A 16,130-nucleotide genomic window follows, 5' to 3' on the forward strand; every position below is an offset into this window, starting at 1 on the left:
TCTCTCCGGGGGCGGGAGGGGGCCCGACGTGCCCAGAGCGACGGGCCCTCAGCGTGGCCTCCCGAGCCCGGGCTGAGGCGCGAAGGCGAGGGCGCCCCGGTGCTTCCCGTGCGGGATTTCCCTTCGCCGCTTAGAGCGAGTCGGGGCAATCCAGAAGCTGCTCCAGAGGCCCCAACAGATTCCCAGCCAAGCCTGGGGTCACTGGCATGTAAAAGGTGAGGTAAGGTTAACTCCTGCCTTCCGGGTCCTGCGCGGCTAGTCCAGACACCGTAATTAAGCCCATTACGTTCCCCACAGGATCCCAGCTCCAGAGGTTCAGGGAAGTGGGCAGGGCGTACAGATTCCACATCTCTGAGGTAATCTATGTAATTTAAGTAAATACCTATTGTTCGGGTTCCATATGTACACACGGACCCTGTGATGGATTCAATTAATACAGGCTTCACACACCTCTGCTCGGCAGCAGCAGATGTCAAAACAGCTCACGGACACTGTGCTTTCTCTTCCATCTTTATGTATTTCACTTGGAAGATTGTAGACATCTGAGACATCATTGGGCACCTGGAGCCTCAAAAACCTGACAGCTCCAATATCACAATTTGTGAGGTTGAAACTTTATCCCTCTTTTTACCATTCCCATGTGTATCTCAGGACACATTAAATTGAAGAAATGAAACACTTTTATTCTAAGCCAGGAATCATGAATTTGCAAGCCAAGCAGGCAAGCCCTGAGTAACGACAAATATTCGTGTGTCACTGTCAACAGGCCTGTTTCAGGTGCATGGATGTGCAGCCCTGTGCTGTTTTGTCACCTTGTGCTCCACTGACCAACCATGTTCCATAAGAAGGTTACTGCTGGTAAACACACACTGCAGGAACATGCATTTTTTCTACACATAAAAGCAAACAAACTAAATACGGTATAAAAATTAATTAGTATATATTTTCAAGTTACTCTCATTTATATCTTGTAAATCAAAACTTTCTTGGCAGCATTGATCAGTCATAGTTCACTTCTTTTCAGACTTTTGCTTCCTTTTAAAAATGTTAGGTTGGCATTAGACTAACAAAGCCTGTGAATCACAGAGCTGTTCTAAATAGCCTGTAGGCCTCTGCCAAATTCGAATTTTCAATGCTATCCATCATTGGCCTGCACCTGTGCCTATTGAAGTCACTGGTAAAGCTTCCTACAGTTTCAAAGGAGCCAGCATTTGTTCTATTTGTCCAGTTGTTTCACACCATCACACCAAGATATTTAAAAGTGTTTTGTTCACATTTAGGTAAAATACGCTGTACTTTCTACTTTTGCAAAGTAATCACATATTCAAGAGGAAGACCTTCCCATTTATGTTGCTCCAGAGAATTACTGAGCACTTTACTAAAATTAAAATGGATTTAAATTAACTAAGCCTTGTACTCCAGTTCCCAAAGTGCATAGCAAAGGGGGGAAAAGTGAATGTACCTTATCCTGAGTGTTGGCAAGGACAGTGATTCACTGGCAAGTGGCTGCGGAGTCGTTAACCTGTCGGTTTTAACATCCAAGGGAAAGAAAAAGTAAAAACAAAGCATTGTGAACTTATTTTGACATAACAGTCCATAATATACATAATGCATGTGTGAACTATGGCACAAGAGAGAATCTGAGAAAAGAAAGCAGGAAAAATATTAAAATGTTGAGAAGGGCAAGAACTTGATTTTGTAATTTTGAAAACCACTCATGCAGTCACAGAATGCTGTGTCCTTACAAAAACCTAATGCATATTTAGTGCTAATACATGAAGCTGTTTTAAATTAAACAAGGTAAATCAATTCAGAATATTAATCCATTTGTTTTTGCAGCTTCTTTTCTCATAATACTGATAAAAAAACTGATTGTATTATGGATTCTAAAATGCTTATATGCTGTACTTGAGAGCCCATGATAGAAAGTTTTCCCACAGGGAGATTTGCTCTCTCAGGGAATGATTCTGCGCCTGAAATGAACTGGCAGCCCCCAAGCCCACAGGTCTCTTCATCATTAGTTTTAGGTTGAGAGCACACCATGATTGTACTTTGGCAAATATGTCTCTTTCACAGGTTTGGCTGGACTGTATCTGCACTAAGTAAGCTTACATCAAAATGAGGGGCATCAAGTTCCTCTACTGTGTTATCTCCACACACAGCAAGGGATTTCTGCCGAATCTTGCTTGGCATCTGCATTAGTGTAAATGCATATTCAACAAGATTAAGGGACTTATTTGACTGAAACCCCATCAAAAATAATAACACAAAACCCCTTTAGTTCTGTGTTGGAATAATTCCCTCACAAAATTTTCCATGTAGCTGCACAAGGAAGAGGGCTTCTTCATGGTGGTTGAGCAAAGACAAGCCCTTTCCATGGCAGCCTGAATATGAGTCAGCCTGAGGGGATGATGTTGAGGAGGGAGAAGCATGGCTGCAGAGAAAAGTTCCTGTCAAACTAGACCCTCAAGCTCTCTGCTTGGTTTATGGTATTAGTTTCCTTCACAAAATGACCGAGCATAGCAGTCTAGGTGAGTTGGGAGTGGAGAAAAGGAGGTTGCATAGTGAACTGTAGACCCTTCATTGGGATGTTATGGGTTGGCTCTCATGGTGTCTTTTTCAGTCCCTGATTATCTTAAATCAGATAAACATGGGTTTACAGATTCAAGTCCAAACAGATGCTGTTTAAAATATGCATTCACTTCAGGCGAAAAACACACCCAGAAGCTGTCTAAGTATGATTTTTTTTACATAGCATAAATGCATTGAAATCAGGGACTGCTTTCAAGTAATCTACCTCCAGAAAAGGTCAACCTCAAATCAGACTGGTTTTAGCGATTTCTAAAAGTAATTTTCCTGTTGCTAAATTAAGCAAAACCAAATTAATATACTGTACATTTTCTGTTACGAGTTCAATTAGACCATCTTTTATAAAATTAATAACTTGTAACAGTTTGATTAATCTCAATTCACTACCAGAGACAATTCCATACAATTTTATGTAGTTATTTATAGCTAAACCTGCAGGATTTATGCCAGAAGGTCAATAGGAGTGAACAGTTACATCTACTAAATTATTATGTCCATTAAGGCTATAATCAGAATGAAGAGTCTACCCATGTACTCCTGGATCACCACAGAATCCAAATCTGTGTCTAGTATTAATTTTGGATTTTCTGCTTTTCCTGGGTAAATAAAGTGATTTGTGTAGTGTTCCTGACACATCTCTGTTCTGATAGAGTGAGATAGAAATCTATCCACTTTCCTACCAGTAAACGTCCGTATATAAGTACTTGCAGAATTAATGTCCTGTCTATTCCTAAACCTTCCAAGTTCCATCTTATTTCTAGTCAAAGAAGACATTTAGGAGTATCTGGGAGAAGGAAATGAAGAGTTCATCCTCTCAAGATCATCACTCTACTGCAGGTTCCCCAATTTAATCCATTAAAAAGAAATTTAAGGCAAACAAAACTTTTTTGAAGCTAAAGCTGGAGAGAGATGAACCAGTGAGACCCATCTTGCTTAAAAAAAAAAAACTGAAGCAGGATATGCTTTTTGTGCTTGCGTACACTGCAGTAGGCAATAGAAGATTTTGCCTCAGGCACCTGTCTGGAAGTTAGTGGAGTCCCACAAAAGCTCCCTATGGGATGCAGAAGACTCTTCTTCCCTTCATCTGTGTAAACAGGAATCTCATCCAATATCATGGAATCATTTTAATGGAAATTACTGCAAATGCAGAGTTTTCCCATTCTCCTTCTGCCTGTTGGGCATAGCAATTGATGCTGCTTTTAGTTTGTAGTGGCATTAAGACTTCATAATAATTAATTTCAATTCCTGTGATTAAGTATTACAATTGCACTTGCATTTGAGGAACACAGTAATGTGTTCTTAAATAATTTCCTACTACTTGTGAATTTCCTACTATTGTGTTGAAAGTCCATGGTGAGTATCCCAAGGTGCATACAGAAATGTATTTTTGGTAGTAATTATACTTGATTTCATGTGATCCAACACTGAAACCATGAAAACCAAATTACACATAATTTGAGTACTCTGATTGCAACAAGAAAACCTATATGAACTCTTTCTGAAAACTTTGCCTAGGGCAAAAACTGTTCAGCTTTTATAGAATTCATCCAAACAGTGAATGTTTGTCTCCATTACAAATAAACTTAAACATCCTAAGGCAATCCACATTAGTGACGATTGCTAATGTCTTCAAGTCATGTCCTGCATGGGGCTAAGTGGGAAGTTAAGTGCGTGATTGGAAGGACAATTAAACAATCAACATCTACAATGATGTAACTTCAAAGAGGAAAAAAGGAGAGTTAGTTTTATGTCATTAAGGAACACTCAAGTTGAAATGTTGTTAATTTGAATAAAAATAAGTAGATGTAATTTCAGGATGGTGCTACTGTAATAAAACACCTGCCAGGTCTGTTCTACTGGTTGTTTTAGTTTGTTGGGGGTTTTAAAATAATCTTATAAAATAAGTAAACGTTTTGCGGTAAGAAAGAACAGGTGGCCAAAAAGGAAATCTGAAAGAGATGCTCCGTTGAATCTGTCTCTGGTTCTTCCAGACAGTGTGTCCTGGTTTGAGCCAGGATGAAGCTCAATGTCCTGGCTCAAACCAGGACACAGTGATGTCTCCAGTTCTGCCCCCATCCCCTTCCTTGGATTGGGGAGCTACTGGTCTTGAAGCATGAACATGTGTTCCCTTCTGCAACAGGGATAGGAATTTCCAACAGAGGAGAAGCATGGGTGTTCAAAGGCTGTACCTGCTTAAATTGTCATGGGCAGATTTGGTAAGACTTTTGTCAGTGTTTTGAGGCCCCTGATGTTATGTATTCACATTTAGATATGTAACTCTCATTGAAGTCAATGGCTAACAGAATTTCATAGTGAGAAGTCAATGGGACTTGGGGTCTAAATCTTTGAAGAATCCAAGTCTGATTTTCTGTTCCAGGGGGGGAACAAGCTGCAGCTGGGACTCATCTTGTGTAATTTTAGCAATTTGAAAGTTTAGTATCTATTCTAAAGCAGTTGTCTTGGCTTTTTCTGTAGTCAGTGGAGAAAGACATGACCAGGGAGTGATTACTACCTTTCTAACATAAGCAATCAAGGCATTTGAAATGAATCAGCCTCTGGAGGTTTTTTCCCCCTTTACATTGACTAGATAGAGCCTTATGACTAGTTTAGACTAGACCCTGGATTTTTAGATGATCCCCACCCTATGCCTTCGAACATACACATTCAATAGCTAAATAGGAAAATACACATACATATTTCTCAAGCTTTTTCAACTATAGGCACTTTAAATGTCACAGTAATAAGCAAAAATTCTTACAAACAAGAATTTTAGTTTTAATTTAATTTTACCCATGTAATAGTTTGCTATGTTGTTTGCTGATGTAATAGTTTGTATTAAGGATTTATTAACAGATTAACTCTTACAAGATTTAGCTAAACCAAGGGTGGGTGCTGTGCTTAAGTGAAGTATCATGCATAAATACAAAACAAAGACCCTGTGGAAGAAGACCTTGTAGTGCATTGCAAACTAAATAAATATGTGTCAACAATGAAGCGTCTTTGTGCCCCTGATGACATTTTGGGGTATATCAGTGAGAGTTTTCTATGTGAGAGAAAAAACTAATATTCTCTTGAGGGTTCAGCTGAGGTACAGTGTCCCGTTTGGGGGTCAGATACAAAAGGAGTGGAGAGGAATGAAATGGGGAGGAGAGGGCTACGGAAACCTTGTAACAGGCTCGGGAGGACACAGTTTACAGCTCCCACAAGGTGAATACCCAGTGTTGCAGCACAGCAAACAGCACATGAGGTTTTGCACAAAGCTATCCACTTGCCATCATTCAGAAACCAGGGAGTCATAGCAGACTGTAGTGTTGTCTGGACTTACTCCCACCTTCTTGCTCTCTTGCTGCCTGTTGCTTTCCCAATTATTATATGAAACATAATAAGCAAGTGTTGTCCTGGTAAGAAGTTGGCCGAACACACGTTGCACCACTTCCACAGCTGCTCAAGTGGTTACTTGCAATAGCCATGTTTGCCAATAAAGTTAGACTTTCTGAGCCAGAGCATCAAAGAGCGGGCTGGATCAGACAGCAGCAAACACAGCCTGCTGATTTGGATGGGCTGGGCGCCAGCTACAGCCCAGCGGGAGTTGCAGCAAACACCAGCACTGTGCAGCAGCTGGCCAGATCAGTGAACCATGGTCTGCAATCACTGGTATTGGTCTTGTTCATATGGAATTGGGAGAAACAGCAAGGGATTCTGGTCTGAATCCTGTTCATGGCTCTGGGACTTACTTGGAATCTTACACAAGCAAAACTTTCAATGGCCTCTTTTATATCTCTCAAATTCAGGCAACATGTTTTGGGAAGCCTCTGAAATGCAGATGTCACCTTCCAAATAGTTCTGTTAGCTGCAAGCTAACACTAGGATACTGAGGTTTGTCCATTTCCTAATGGCCATGGCAGTTCTCTTGGCTCTCAGTGACTTTCTCAAGTGGGTCTTCTGCTCGGGTAAGCTAAGAAAACATCAGCACACACTTCCATGAGTGTTGTCCATTGTGAAGGTTTTTCCTTTGTTCTTTTTCCCTCCCAGGTTTGCAGCCTCGTCATCTCTCAGTCAATGCTCCCTTTCTCTGGCCCCTCTGAACTCTCTAATGTATCAAAGGAAATATTTAGCAGTACAGAGAGTTGCACATGTTGAATCTTGAAATGTTTTTCTGATTGTGTGCTGTCATCTCCACACAAGAAACTTCTGCTTTAGGGACTCTCCTTGCAGCTGTGTTCTCTATTGCTGTTGCAGCTTACGTGGAGGAAATAAATAGGATAAAAAGGTATGATGCTTTAGCAGTGCTACGTGGCAAATAGCTTTGGACTGCGCTGACCTTAGCAGTAGAAAAAGCAGCCTTCTAGAGAGAAAACAACAATGGTGTCAGCATCCCACCACATCCTAGGTGGTTAAGACACAGTGCCACAATACTATTAGGTGTCTTGGCCCATATGGACAGTGTCAAAATCGAAGTGGTACTACCATGAGATGAAGTTGGGCACAAGTCTGAAAACAGTGATTAAGAAACCCTGGCTTCCATTGAATTGCAGACACCTGATAATTGAGTTATCCTTTGAGAGATTTATAATTGGAAAAGTCTTCATAAGGTTGGCTAAGTGACTTCTCTAGCACAAATTTTGCAATTTTGTGAAACAAAAAGTAGAAACTAAAGTAAATAGGAAGAGGTTTACTGATGGCTTTAAACTTTGAGAAAATTGCATTTATTTTAATAATCATTTTAAAAATCCACCACTAATGCACCACATTATCTACACTAATATTTCTCATTTTGATTTTTTGTGAAAAAAATCTGCTAATGGTAAACACAAAATGCTTTCATAAAGTTTTGATAAAATTATACACACATTCACTGAGTACCACATGTGAATAATATTTCATTTATCCCACTGATGTCACTGAGATGGAATTAAAAGTGCTGAAATTTTCAGTGATGGTTATTTCACCACAGCTGTGAGCAATGTGTTCCTCAGAGACTGTAATTCTCCAGGGGTGATGTTAAATCCTTGGACTTGGATCTTATTAGTAAAAGAATACAATTTAAAAATAACATCAAAAGAGATCAAGCCAAGAAACTTAGTCCTGTGTGTGTTTCAGTTTGTATATAAATTAATCTCTCAAATTAAAAGTAAATGTGCTTTTTACACATATATATGGCTGCATCTCATAAGAAATAAACCATAAAGTATGTTAAAATAAAATCAACACGGAAAGGGCATTCAGAGTTAAGAAGAAAACCATAATCTCTTACATGACTTCTGAATGTATGTTGTTGTCTAAAAAATGGCAACAGTTAAAAATGAAGTGGTAGGATTTAAAAAAAAAAAAAACATAGCTGGGTGTAGAAACTAAAGTAAATAGGAAGAGGTTTACTGATGGCTTTAAACTTTGAGAAAATTGCATTTATTTTAATAATCATTTTAAAAATCCACCACTAATGCACCACATTATCTACACTAATATTTCTCATTTTGATTTTTTGTGAAAAAAATCTGCTAATGGTAAACACAAAATGCTTTCATAAAGTTTTGATAAAATTATACACACATTCACTGAGTACCACATGTGAATAATATTTCATTTATCCCACTGATGTCACTGAGATGGAATTAAAAGTGCTGAAATTTTCAGTGATGGTTATTTCACCACAGCTGTGAGCAATGTGTTCCTCAGAGACTGTAATTCTCCAGGGGTGATGTTAAATCCTTGGACTTGGATCTTATTAGTAAAAGAATACAATTTAAAAATAACATCAAAAGAGATCAAGCCAAGAAACTTAGTCCTGTGTGTGTTTCAGTTTGTATATAAATTAATCTCTCAAATTAAAAGTAAATGTGCTTTTTACACATATATATGGCTGCATCTCATAAGAAATAAACCATAAAGTATGTTAAAATAAAATCAACACGGAAAGGGCATTCAGAGTTAAGAAGAAAACCATAATCTCTTACATGACTTCTGAATGTATGTTGTTGTCTAAAAAATGGCAACAGTTAAAAATGAAGTGGTAGGATTTAAAAAAAAAAAAAGCATAGCTGGCTGACTTCTTTTGCATTTTAAATCTCTAAAACTTGTTCTGATGCTTTCCAAATACTGCATTCCCTAATTTATTTTCTTAAACAGATGTTTGTAAATTAAGCATATATTTAATTATAAAATATGTTGGAGTAGGTTGCACAAATGAATAATTCTACCAAAGAAGCTCCTACTGACTGGTTTGCAAATGCAAACAACCCTTTGTTGTTGTCATAATTATTTAGTGGAATACCTGATCTCCAGAGCTGTAAGAGACTATTGTAAACAGGTCTGATTCAGAAGAGCTGTCTAGCATGTATTTCAGAAGATTTGGACACAAAAGGAAACCCTGGTGGGGTAGATGGTGAGAACCTTTCCTGGACAGGACCTCTGCATGAACTAGGATCTAAGTGTACAGATGTCTGTAGACCTAACTACAGTTGATGTGAAAGTCATTGTAGCTGCAAACGTTCTGTGATCTTGACCATCCCAAAGCTGTCTCTAGCATTACTCCTTCAGCAAATCAGATGTGCCTGAATAGCCTCAAACCTGTGGCCTGAGGACGTTTCCATAACTATGGACAACTTCTCAAACGAGGAGGACAAGGGAGTGCAGTGCAGGTATCCCTGTGAATGGTTCCTCATACTATTTTCTCAAGCAGAGGTGGCTTCACATTTTCCCATCCAGCATGCTGCCTGCTCAGACCTGCCCCTACCAATCTTTCCACAGTGTAAGCACAGCTGCTTGTGGTGCTTTACAGGAAGCCAAGTAAATGTTTTTTGTTGGAGTTATTTTTAACCTGGTTATTTTCATTTGCTTAGTTTGTCATTTGGCCCCAGAAATTATGCTAAGTGCCATAATATGGACAGGGAACAAGTGGCAAGACATTAGGGGTTCCAGGTCCACCTTCAGCTGTTGTTACCACTGAAAACAACATATCAAATGTATTGTGGCCTTAAGAATCTCATTTCATGAGGCGGTAAACCCAACTTTTGGACAAGGAGTCTGAGATTGGAAACATCACAGTCCCTTGAACTTCAAAACCCTTACTCTGCTTCTTTAAATGCATTAATTGCTTCTTTTTTTTTTCCGTAGATATCTTTGTCCTCAAAACTGCTGGCTCAAATGTTGTCTTCCACCACTGGTTTAACTTTATGCTAGATTAGAATGGATCTATCCGTAGCTCAAACAAAGCTAGTATAAGACCTTAAAGTGGCAGTACACATCCTGCTGTCCAGTTTGGCAGAATACTCTTGGGTATTCATTCACACCCGATCTGGCTCCAATGTCCACTTCCATTTACTCCAGTAATGTACGGGTGTGGTATTGACGATCAGGGAACCTCCAGTACAAGAAAAACAAGTTCGTTTTCATAAGCCTGAGAGACATTCATTTTGCCATTAAAAAATGTATAAATTGAAAAATAGTTAAAAGCAAATCAGACAGCATGCATCAGTGCTTGTACATGACGTTCTTCTTCCATTTCTAGTGCCATAGAAGCTTGTCTAAAGCCACAAAGTTTGCATGTTCAGTTCTTTAATGCATATTTTACCCTGCTTTCTTGATTTGAATTATATCCAGTTAATGCTCAGACCCCCATTTTTCTATTGTTCATGTAATATATTTTATATGTACTTTAACTTTCTGTGCACTCGATAGTTAACTTAATGTACTGCATGGGTTTTTGTTAGGAGGAGTCCAGTAGGTTCCAAGCACAGCTAGTGCAGCTTTCAACTAAGAATATCTATGGCAGCCTCAGGCTCAACAGCCTGGCAGGAAAACCTGCAAATCCTGCTGCACCCCACAGGTTTCTGTAACTTGCAGTGCTGATAAAAAGATCAGCTCTGCTGAGGGCGTTAGAAGTTCCCAAATAAGGAACCTTTGCTTCAGTCATTCAAACTCACCAAGTACAACTGCAATTTTGAGTCTCTTTGATGCTAGACTTGGAATACGTGTAATTGCCACATATGCAGTAAATAAGCATTAAATAACGGAGGTACTGCTGAAGCTAATGGGAGTTTTATTCCAAGGCTTTAAAGAGGTTGGCATTTCTCCCCAAGAAAGAAAGGGCTGGGCATTTCTGCCCATTGGAAAGATGCAGTTCTGTCCCATGGTTAATAGAACAAGCTCTGTCTTGTAGTGTCTATCAGTGACCTTAAATACAGCCCTACAGTTGCCATGGGTTTGGTGAATTACTCTGGGAATATATTTGGTCCATTCTATGAGCTGGAAAGAGGCACTCAATATCCCATGGAATTTGTTTTATTTGTTTGAGGGGCGGAGGGGGGGGGGTGTTATAATTATTTTGGGGGTATTTGGGCATTTGTTTGTTTGGTTTTCTTGGGGTTTTTTGTTTTGTTTTGTTTCTTAATTGATCTGTCACAGATCAGATTTTCAGCTGGAAACTTTAGGAACGACCTACAAAGCGTCTGTAAGGACCCTTGAGAGAAATGTCCTGCAGAATGTCAGGGCATGTATTTGTTGTTTTCATTCGTGGTCAAAAAGGAGTTTATGTATAATGACTGTAAACACAGGGGAGCAAATTATGAATGCAACCTGGAGATATTAGAAATTGAGACAAGAGGTAATTTAGGCCTCCGTTCTGCAAACACTTATACACATGCTTCATTTTAGAAGTGTGAATGGTCTCTTAATTCCACCAGACTGCTCCCACGTCGTAAGTCACACAGAGGCATAAAAGCTGTGGGTGTATTTTCTGAAGGAGATTGATTGTACGATAAGTTCAATCAATAGATATAGTGAGTCGTACTCTACATTTAGATTGCAAGAAAGGAGAATAGTTAGAAGGCAAAAAGAAAATATAACACTAAAGTAGGTGTACAAGTTAAAGATCAGGGGAATACACCTCTGAGTTTACCACCCAGCACAGACAAAAGACTCGATCCTGTTTCACCCAACAGGACATTTGACATTTTTCTTTCATTAAATAATTCATTATAAATTCGTGGGTGTGACAAGCCACTTAAAAGTTAAGAAGCCTTAGCAAATAATTATATTTACTTGGGGGAAAAAAAAAAAAAATCGTTGGATACAAATTATAACCGGGCTTTTAAAAAGGTATTTATCTGCTATTTATTCGCTTTTTGAGATAGCCTTCGGCTGAGGGATCAGAAGCAGCTTTCAGGAGCCATTTCCAATGCACAGTACTAATTAGAGCTTTGAAAGAGCAGGCCTATTAGCACTTACTTTGGCGAAGTGCGAAGCAATTTGGGATGCTGAATGAACGCCCTGGGTGCCTTGTGGTTCCGGGGGGCACGGAGCGGGTTCAGAGTCGCTTCCATCTCCCGGAGGGGTGTGGGGGGCGACGGGCTCCGGCTGCGCTCCCGCTCGATGACCTCCGTGGGATGTTTATTTGTTCCTGGGAGAATTAGAAACCCCCTGAATAAAGCGTTCAGCCAGACACCACGAGTGGACAGTTAATTCAGCACTTTTTCCTTTCTGAAAATACTTATATTTATACAATTGTACGCACCTCAGGCACTAATCACTTTTGATTTTTCAAATACCGGTACCATATACCAGCAAGTAGAGGCATTCCCTTTACTTGGAAAGACTCACGAGTCTTATTTAGAAGCTGATTAATCATCATATTAAAGGACACTAATCCTTCTAGAAATTCCCTTGGTAATTACTTTTTCAGACCATCACTGGCGGCTTCGAGTCTGTTTATTCATCTGAGCTTTCAGTATGGCAAAATGTTTGCACCTTTTACAGCTGAGAAAGGTAATAAACATGTGTTTTAACTAAGGGAATGAGAGACCTGTTTCGAAGTCTCAAGATGTTTACTGCCTAAGGAAAAAAGAAAAAAAGACGTTTTAACACTTCTCTTTAGATGTTCATTCAATTTTAAATCAATTTAGCATGACTAGGAAATATTGATAGGAAGTAGAACGAGGAAATTAGATTCAGCAAAATAAAATAAGTCTACGGGATGCTTGTCACTGTTAAGATTTTCGAAAACTGTAAACTTGTAAAAACCTTTTTTCTTTTTAAGGAATAGAGCAAAATGAAATCAAATCAGCTGCATTTGCGTACTGAAGGGAGGCATAATAAAACCAGTTGCACTTGAGAACTGGAAAGGCTTAACCCTGATAAATTTAAAGGGAAAATAAGAGTTATGGAGGGAAAAGATAATTCTTATTAAAAACAATCCTCTCACTCGTGCTGGTCAGAAATTGCCAAGGAATGTATTAACAAAATATTTTACTTTCCACCATTCTACCACTAAAACTTGTTTAGGGGAACAAGGTTTTGCATTTAAATAATGAGAAAAGAGCATGCAAACTTTTGGCAATAGAATATTCTGTAAAAATCCAACTCCGATGCAAATGCAACAATAGGAACTTGCAGTGCTGCAATTCAAAGTAAAGGTAGTTTATTTCCTTGTTTCATTACCAAATATCCTGTTGATCTGACAAGAAACTGATGTCTGGGAAACAAATGGAAAACAGATCATAAAACCCTAAATCTGGAGGATGGATTGCTAATAGGCAGATGCTCATTTGCTTCATGCAGGCTTTGTGAATGCTCAGACTTTTTGAATCAAGGCAGGATGAAGGCCCATGTGCTTTTGGGCCAGTGATTTCAAAGCTGAACAAAATAGATGTAATTCCTCCATCAAACATACTTTTACCTTCTTAATGAAATAAGTGAGAAAAATAACTTCCTTTGCTATTCATGAGTTGAAATTCAGTAACTGAAGCACTAGGTCATATTTTTTTCAAAGTAAACAAGACCCATTCCTCATGACTTGCAGAATAAATGTGGCAATTTTCAAGCCAAAGCAAGTCAAAGGTATAAAACAGCATTAAAAAAGGCTTTGTAATGGATGCAAACCTAATTACAGATAGTCTGTTGCCTCTCCAAAATAAACACATGATAAAATAATAAGTAATAAATATGTAGTAATTACCTCATACTTGTGTATAATGAATCAGGTATTTCAGTGCAATGACTGATGGTGCTCTCTGGGAATCATGTAGCCTGTGGAGGTGTAAGTTAATTTCTGAAATAATTCTGTCAAATTTCAATAACAACAGAAGGTTATGCTTTGTTTCTCTTTAAATGTGGATAGGTATTTAGTGATTCTTTGATTCACAGGAATGAGGAAAGCAAGGGTCTGGTTTAGAGGTTGTTTTTCACTGTGCCAAGTTTAGTCCCTGCAGTACGGCTACACAAGGTGGCTTCCACATGCTAAGACCCCCAGAAGCTCTGGGTTGCAGCCAGGTAGAGTGAAAGCAAAGTCATCTGTGCCTCAGGCTTTGAGGCCGGCATTAACTCTTCCTTGGATTTCCAACTAGAAATATGTGGGGTCAGCAGGGAAAGATCATGTGGCTGCCTCTCCTGCTTTCCATCTCTTAAAACTTGGTCTTATCCAGAGGCAGGAGCTTCCACAGAGTGAAGAGCCATAAGGTCATGGAGAGCCTATAGATATCTGTAGACAGATGCAGCAGGTCTCAGTTCTGTCCTTTACATAAGCAGAAGATTGTCTTAGCCAAAACAAACGTTACAAGCTGATCAAAATTTTATGTTCACAAAACTAAAATCTGTATTTGCAATATAATTTTGAAAGGGAACTACTGAAGTTCTCCTCTTCTCTCTTCCTCTCTCCACCCTCCTTTTCTGCTTTCCTCTCTTTCTGTCTCCCAGAAACCTAAAAAAAAAAAAAAAGCATATACTTAACAGTGTTGTATAGAACAAAGTCACTCTCAGAAAAAAAGACAGAGTTTATCCCTGCTTGAAGATAAGCAAGAACACTGTTCCACATATGTTTTCTAAATTACAAACCTGGTAATTCAGTTTCCATTCAGTCACATAAGAATGGCCTTAGCACTGAGCTCTAGTATATAAGTCAAAACTCAGTTTTCAACTCTGCCAATGACTTCAAATACAGCTTTGAATAAGTGACTTAGGCCCACAGAAGCAGTTAGGTGCCATAAATTAAAACTACATTCCTAATCCCAAGGCTACTTGTTATCAAAATTCTGCCTAGTTTTTAGTTTCTAGAGTTCCTAGTGCCCATTGCAAAGTGCCTGGAGCTGCATGCTAAGAACAGTTACTTATTTTGCCAAGTAAGGATTCAGATAGTCTTAAAGAGTGTAGTTACTTGTAGACAAACATCTGCAGCTAACATCTGAAAATCTTGTGATTACTTTCTTAACAATTTCTCCTGTCAGCTCTCCTTTCATTGATTTCCTCACTTGATTGCTGTAAATCTGCCTCAATGTAATGTAAAACCTAATGTATACGTTACAAAAAAATCAATCTGTTTTAATAAGGGATGCCTTCACACAACTTGTTTTCACCTCTGGATTAAGAAGGAAAAGTGCTAGCTGACTCCAATGTGACCATGAGAACTATGTTGCAAATTTTACAGTGAGATCCAGAGAAAAGCCCTCTTAATGCAGAGTATAAGGTCTGGGTTGGAGGTGTATACAAGATGCTATTTCTGGAGAACACACATAATAATACTGATTCTTTTTCAAAGAAAATATAAAGAGTCCTCATTGCATACTGTTTATGATTATCCCCACTGAGATAGTACAAGCTCAACATATTCTTCTTGAACATCTTTGCCATTCGAGGGAACCTCTCTCCACAGCTTAAAAAGCAACCAATGACCAGTTCCAGGCCATATCCCTGCATTTGAGTCCCCTTAGTATCTACTCTGTGTTCTCTGTGAAAGCCTTTCTTGACTTGCTGGGGCCAGACATCAGCAGTGTGCAGATGTTCTTCCACATTCTCTGTTCCAGTGCAGCTCAGGCTTTTGCCTTCTTCCTGTTCCCCAAGGGCTGTACCCAGATCTGCTGACCTGACTAGCTGGCCTATCTCTGAATCATTATTGTCTCCTATCATTTACTGCTTTTTTGTTCTGTTATTCATTCTTCTGCTAGAGTGTGAAACAAAAACATTGTTCTTTGATGCATTCTTTTCCGAGATCCCTTTTTATATATTTGATAACTACTGTGACATTCTAGGATGTCTTTCAACTCTGTCTTCATTTGCTTTCAAAGCACCTATTAGATGATAATTTGTGCTTAAGTTCCCAATTGACACTGACTGATTTGTGTTCTACCTCAGGGCATGGAGACCTGTTGTCTCAACAAGTCAGGTTTGCTACACATCTTTCAAAGATCAAAAAGAGAGTCTCTGTCTGCTTGGATTTGTGTGTAAGCTGAGAATCAGTGCACAAAAATGGAAATTGTTACAGGGATGTGCAAAAAGAGAATAAGAAACTCTTGGTGGTGTTAGTGGTCTCAACACAATCAGAGCAACCAGTTGACAGACTTTATAAGCATCACAGATAATTTTTTCCTGTGACTTAACTTTTGCCTTCCTTTCAGCACACTTCCTAGAAAACGGAGTACTAATCCATTGCTACCTTGTAATTTCTGTAACTTCTAATAATGAAAAGATTTCTTATTGATCTCCCTGTTCTGTTGATTGCTATACTCTGAATGATTTTTCATAGATATAAATATGATACTGATACAGCATTCCTG

General features: G+C 38.9%; 1 protein-coding gene across 1 annotated transcript in view; it reads right to left on the reverse strand.

The window, feature by feature from the left end:
* The window catches only part of LRIG3 (leucine-rich repeats and immunoglobulin-like domains 3), a 74,986-nt gene that overhangs the window by 46,779 nt on the left and 12,077 nt on the right, over positions 1 to 16,130 (reverse strand). The window contains exon 4 of the mRNA XM_010006309.1: positions 11,815 to 11,986. Coding sequence (XP_010004611.1) covers positions 11,815 to 11,986 — 172 coding nt within the window. The remainder of the gene's footprint in view (positions 1 to 11,814; positions 11,987 to 16,130) is intronic.

The sequence above is a fragment of the Chaetura pelagica genome, unplaced genomic scaffold (genome assembly GCF_000747805.2).
Source record: "Chaetura pelagica isolate M959 unplaced genomic scaffold, ChaPel_1.0 scaffold108, whole genome shotgun sequence".
NCBI classification, from domain to species: Eukaryota; Metazoa; Chordata; class Aves; order Apodiformes; family Apodidae; genus Chaetura; species Chaetura pelagica.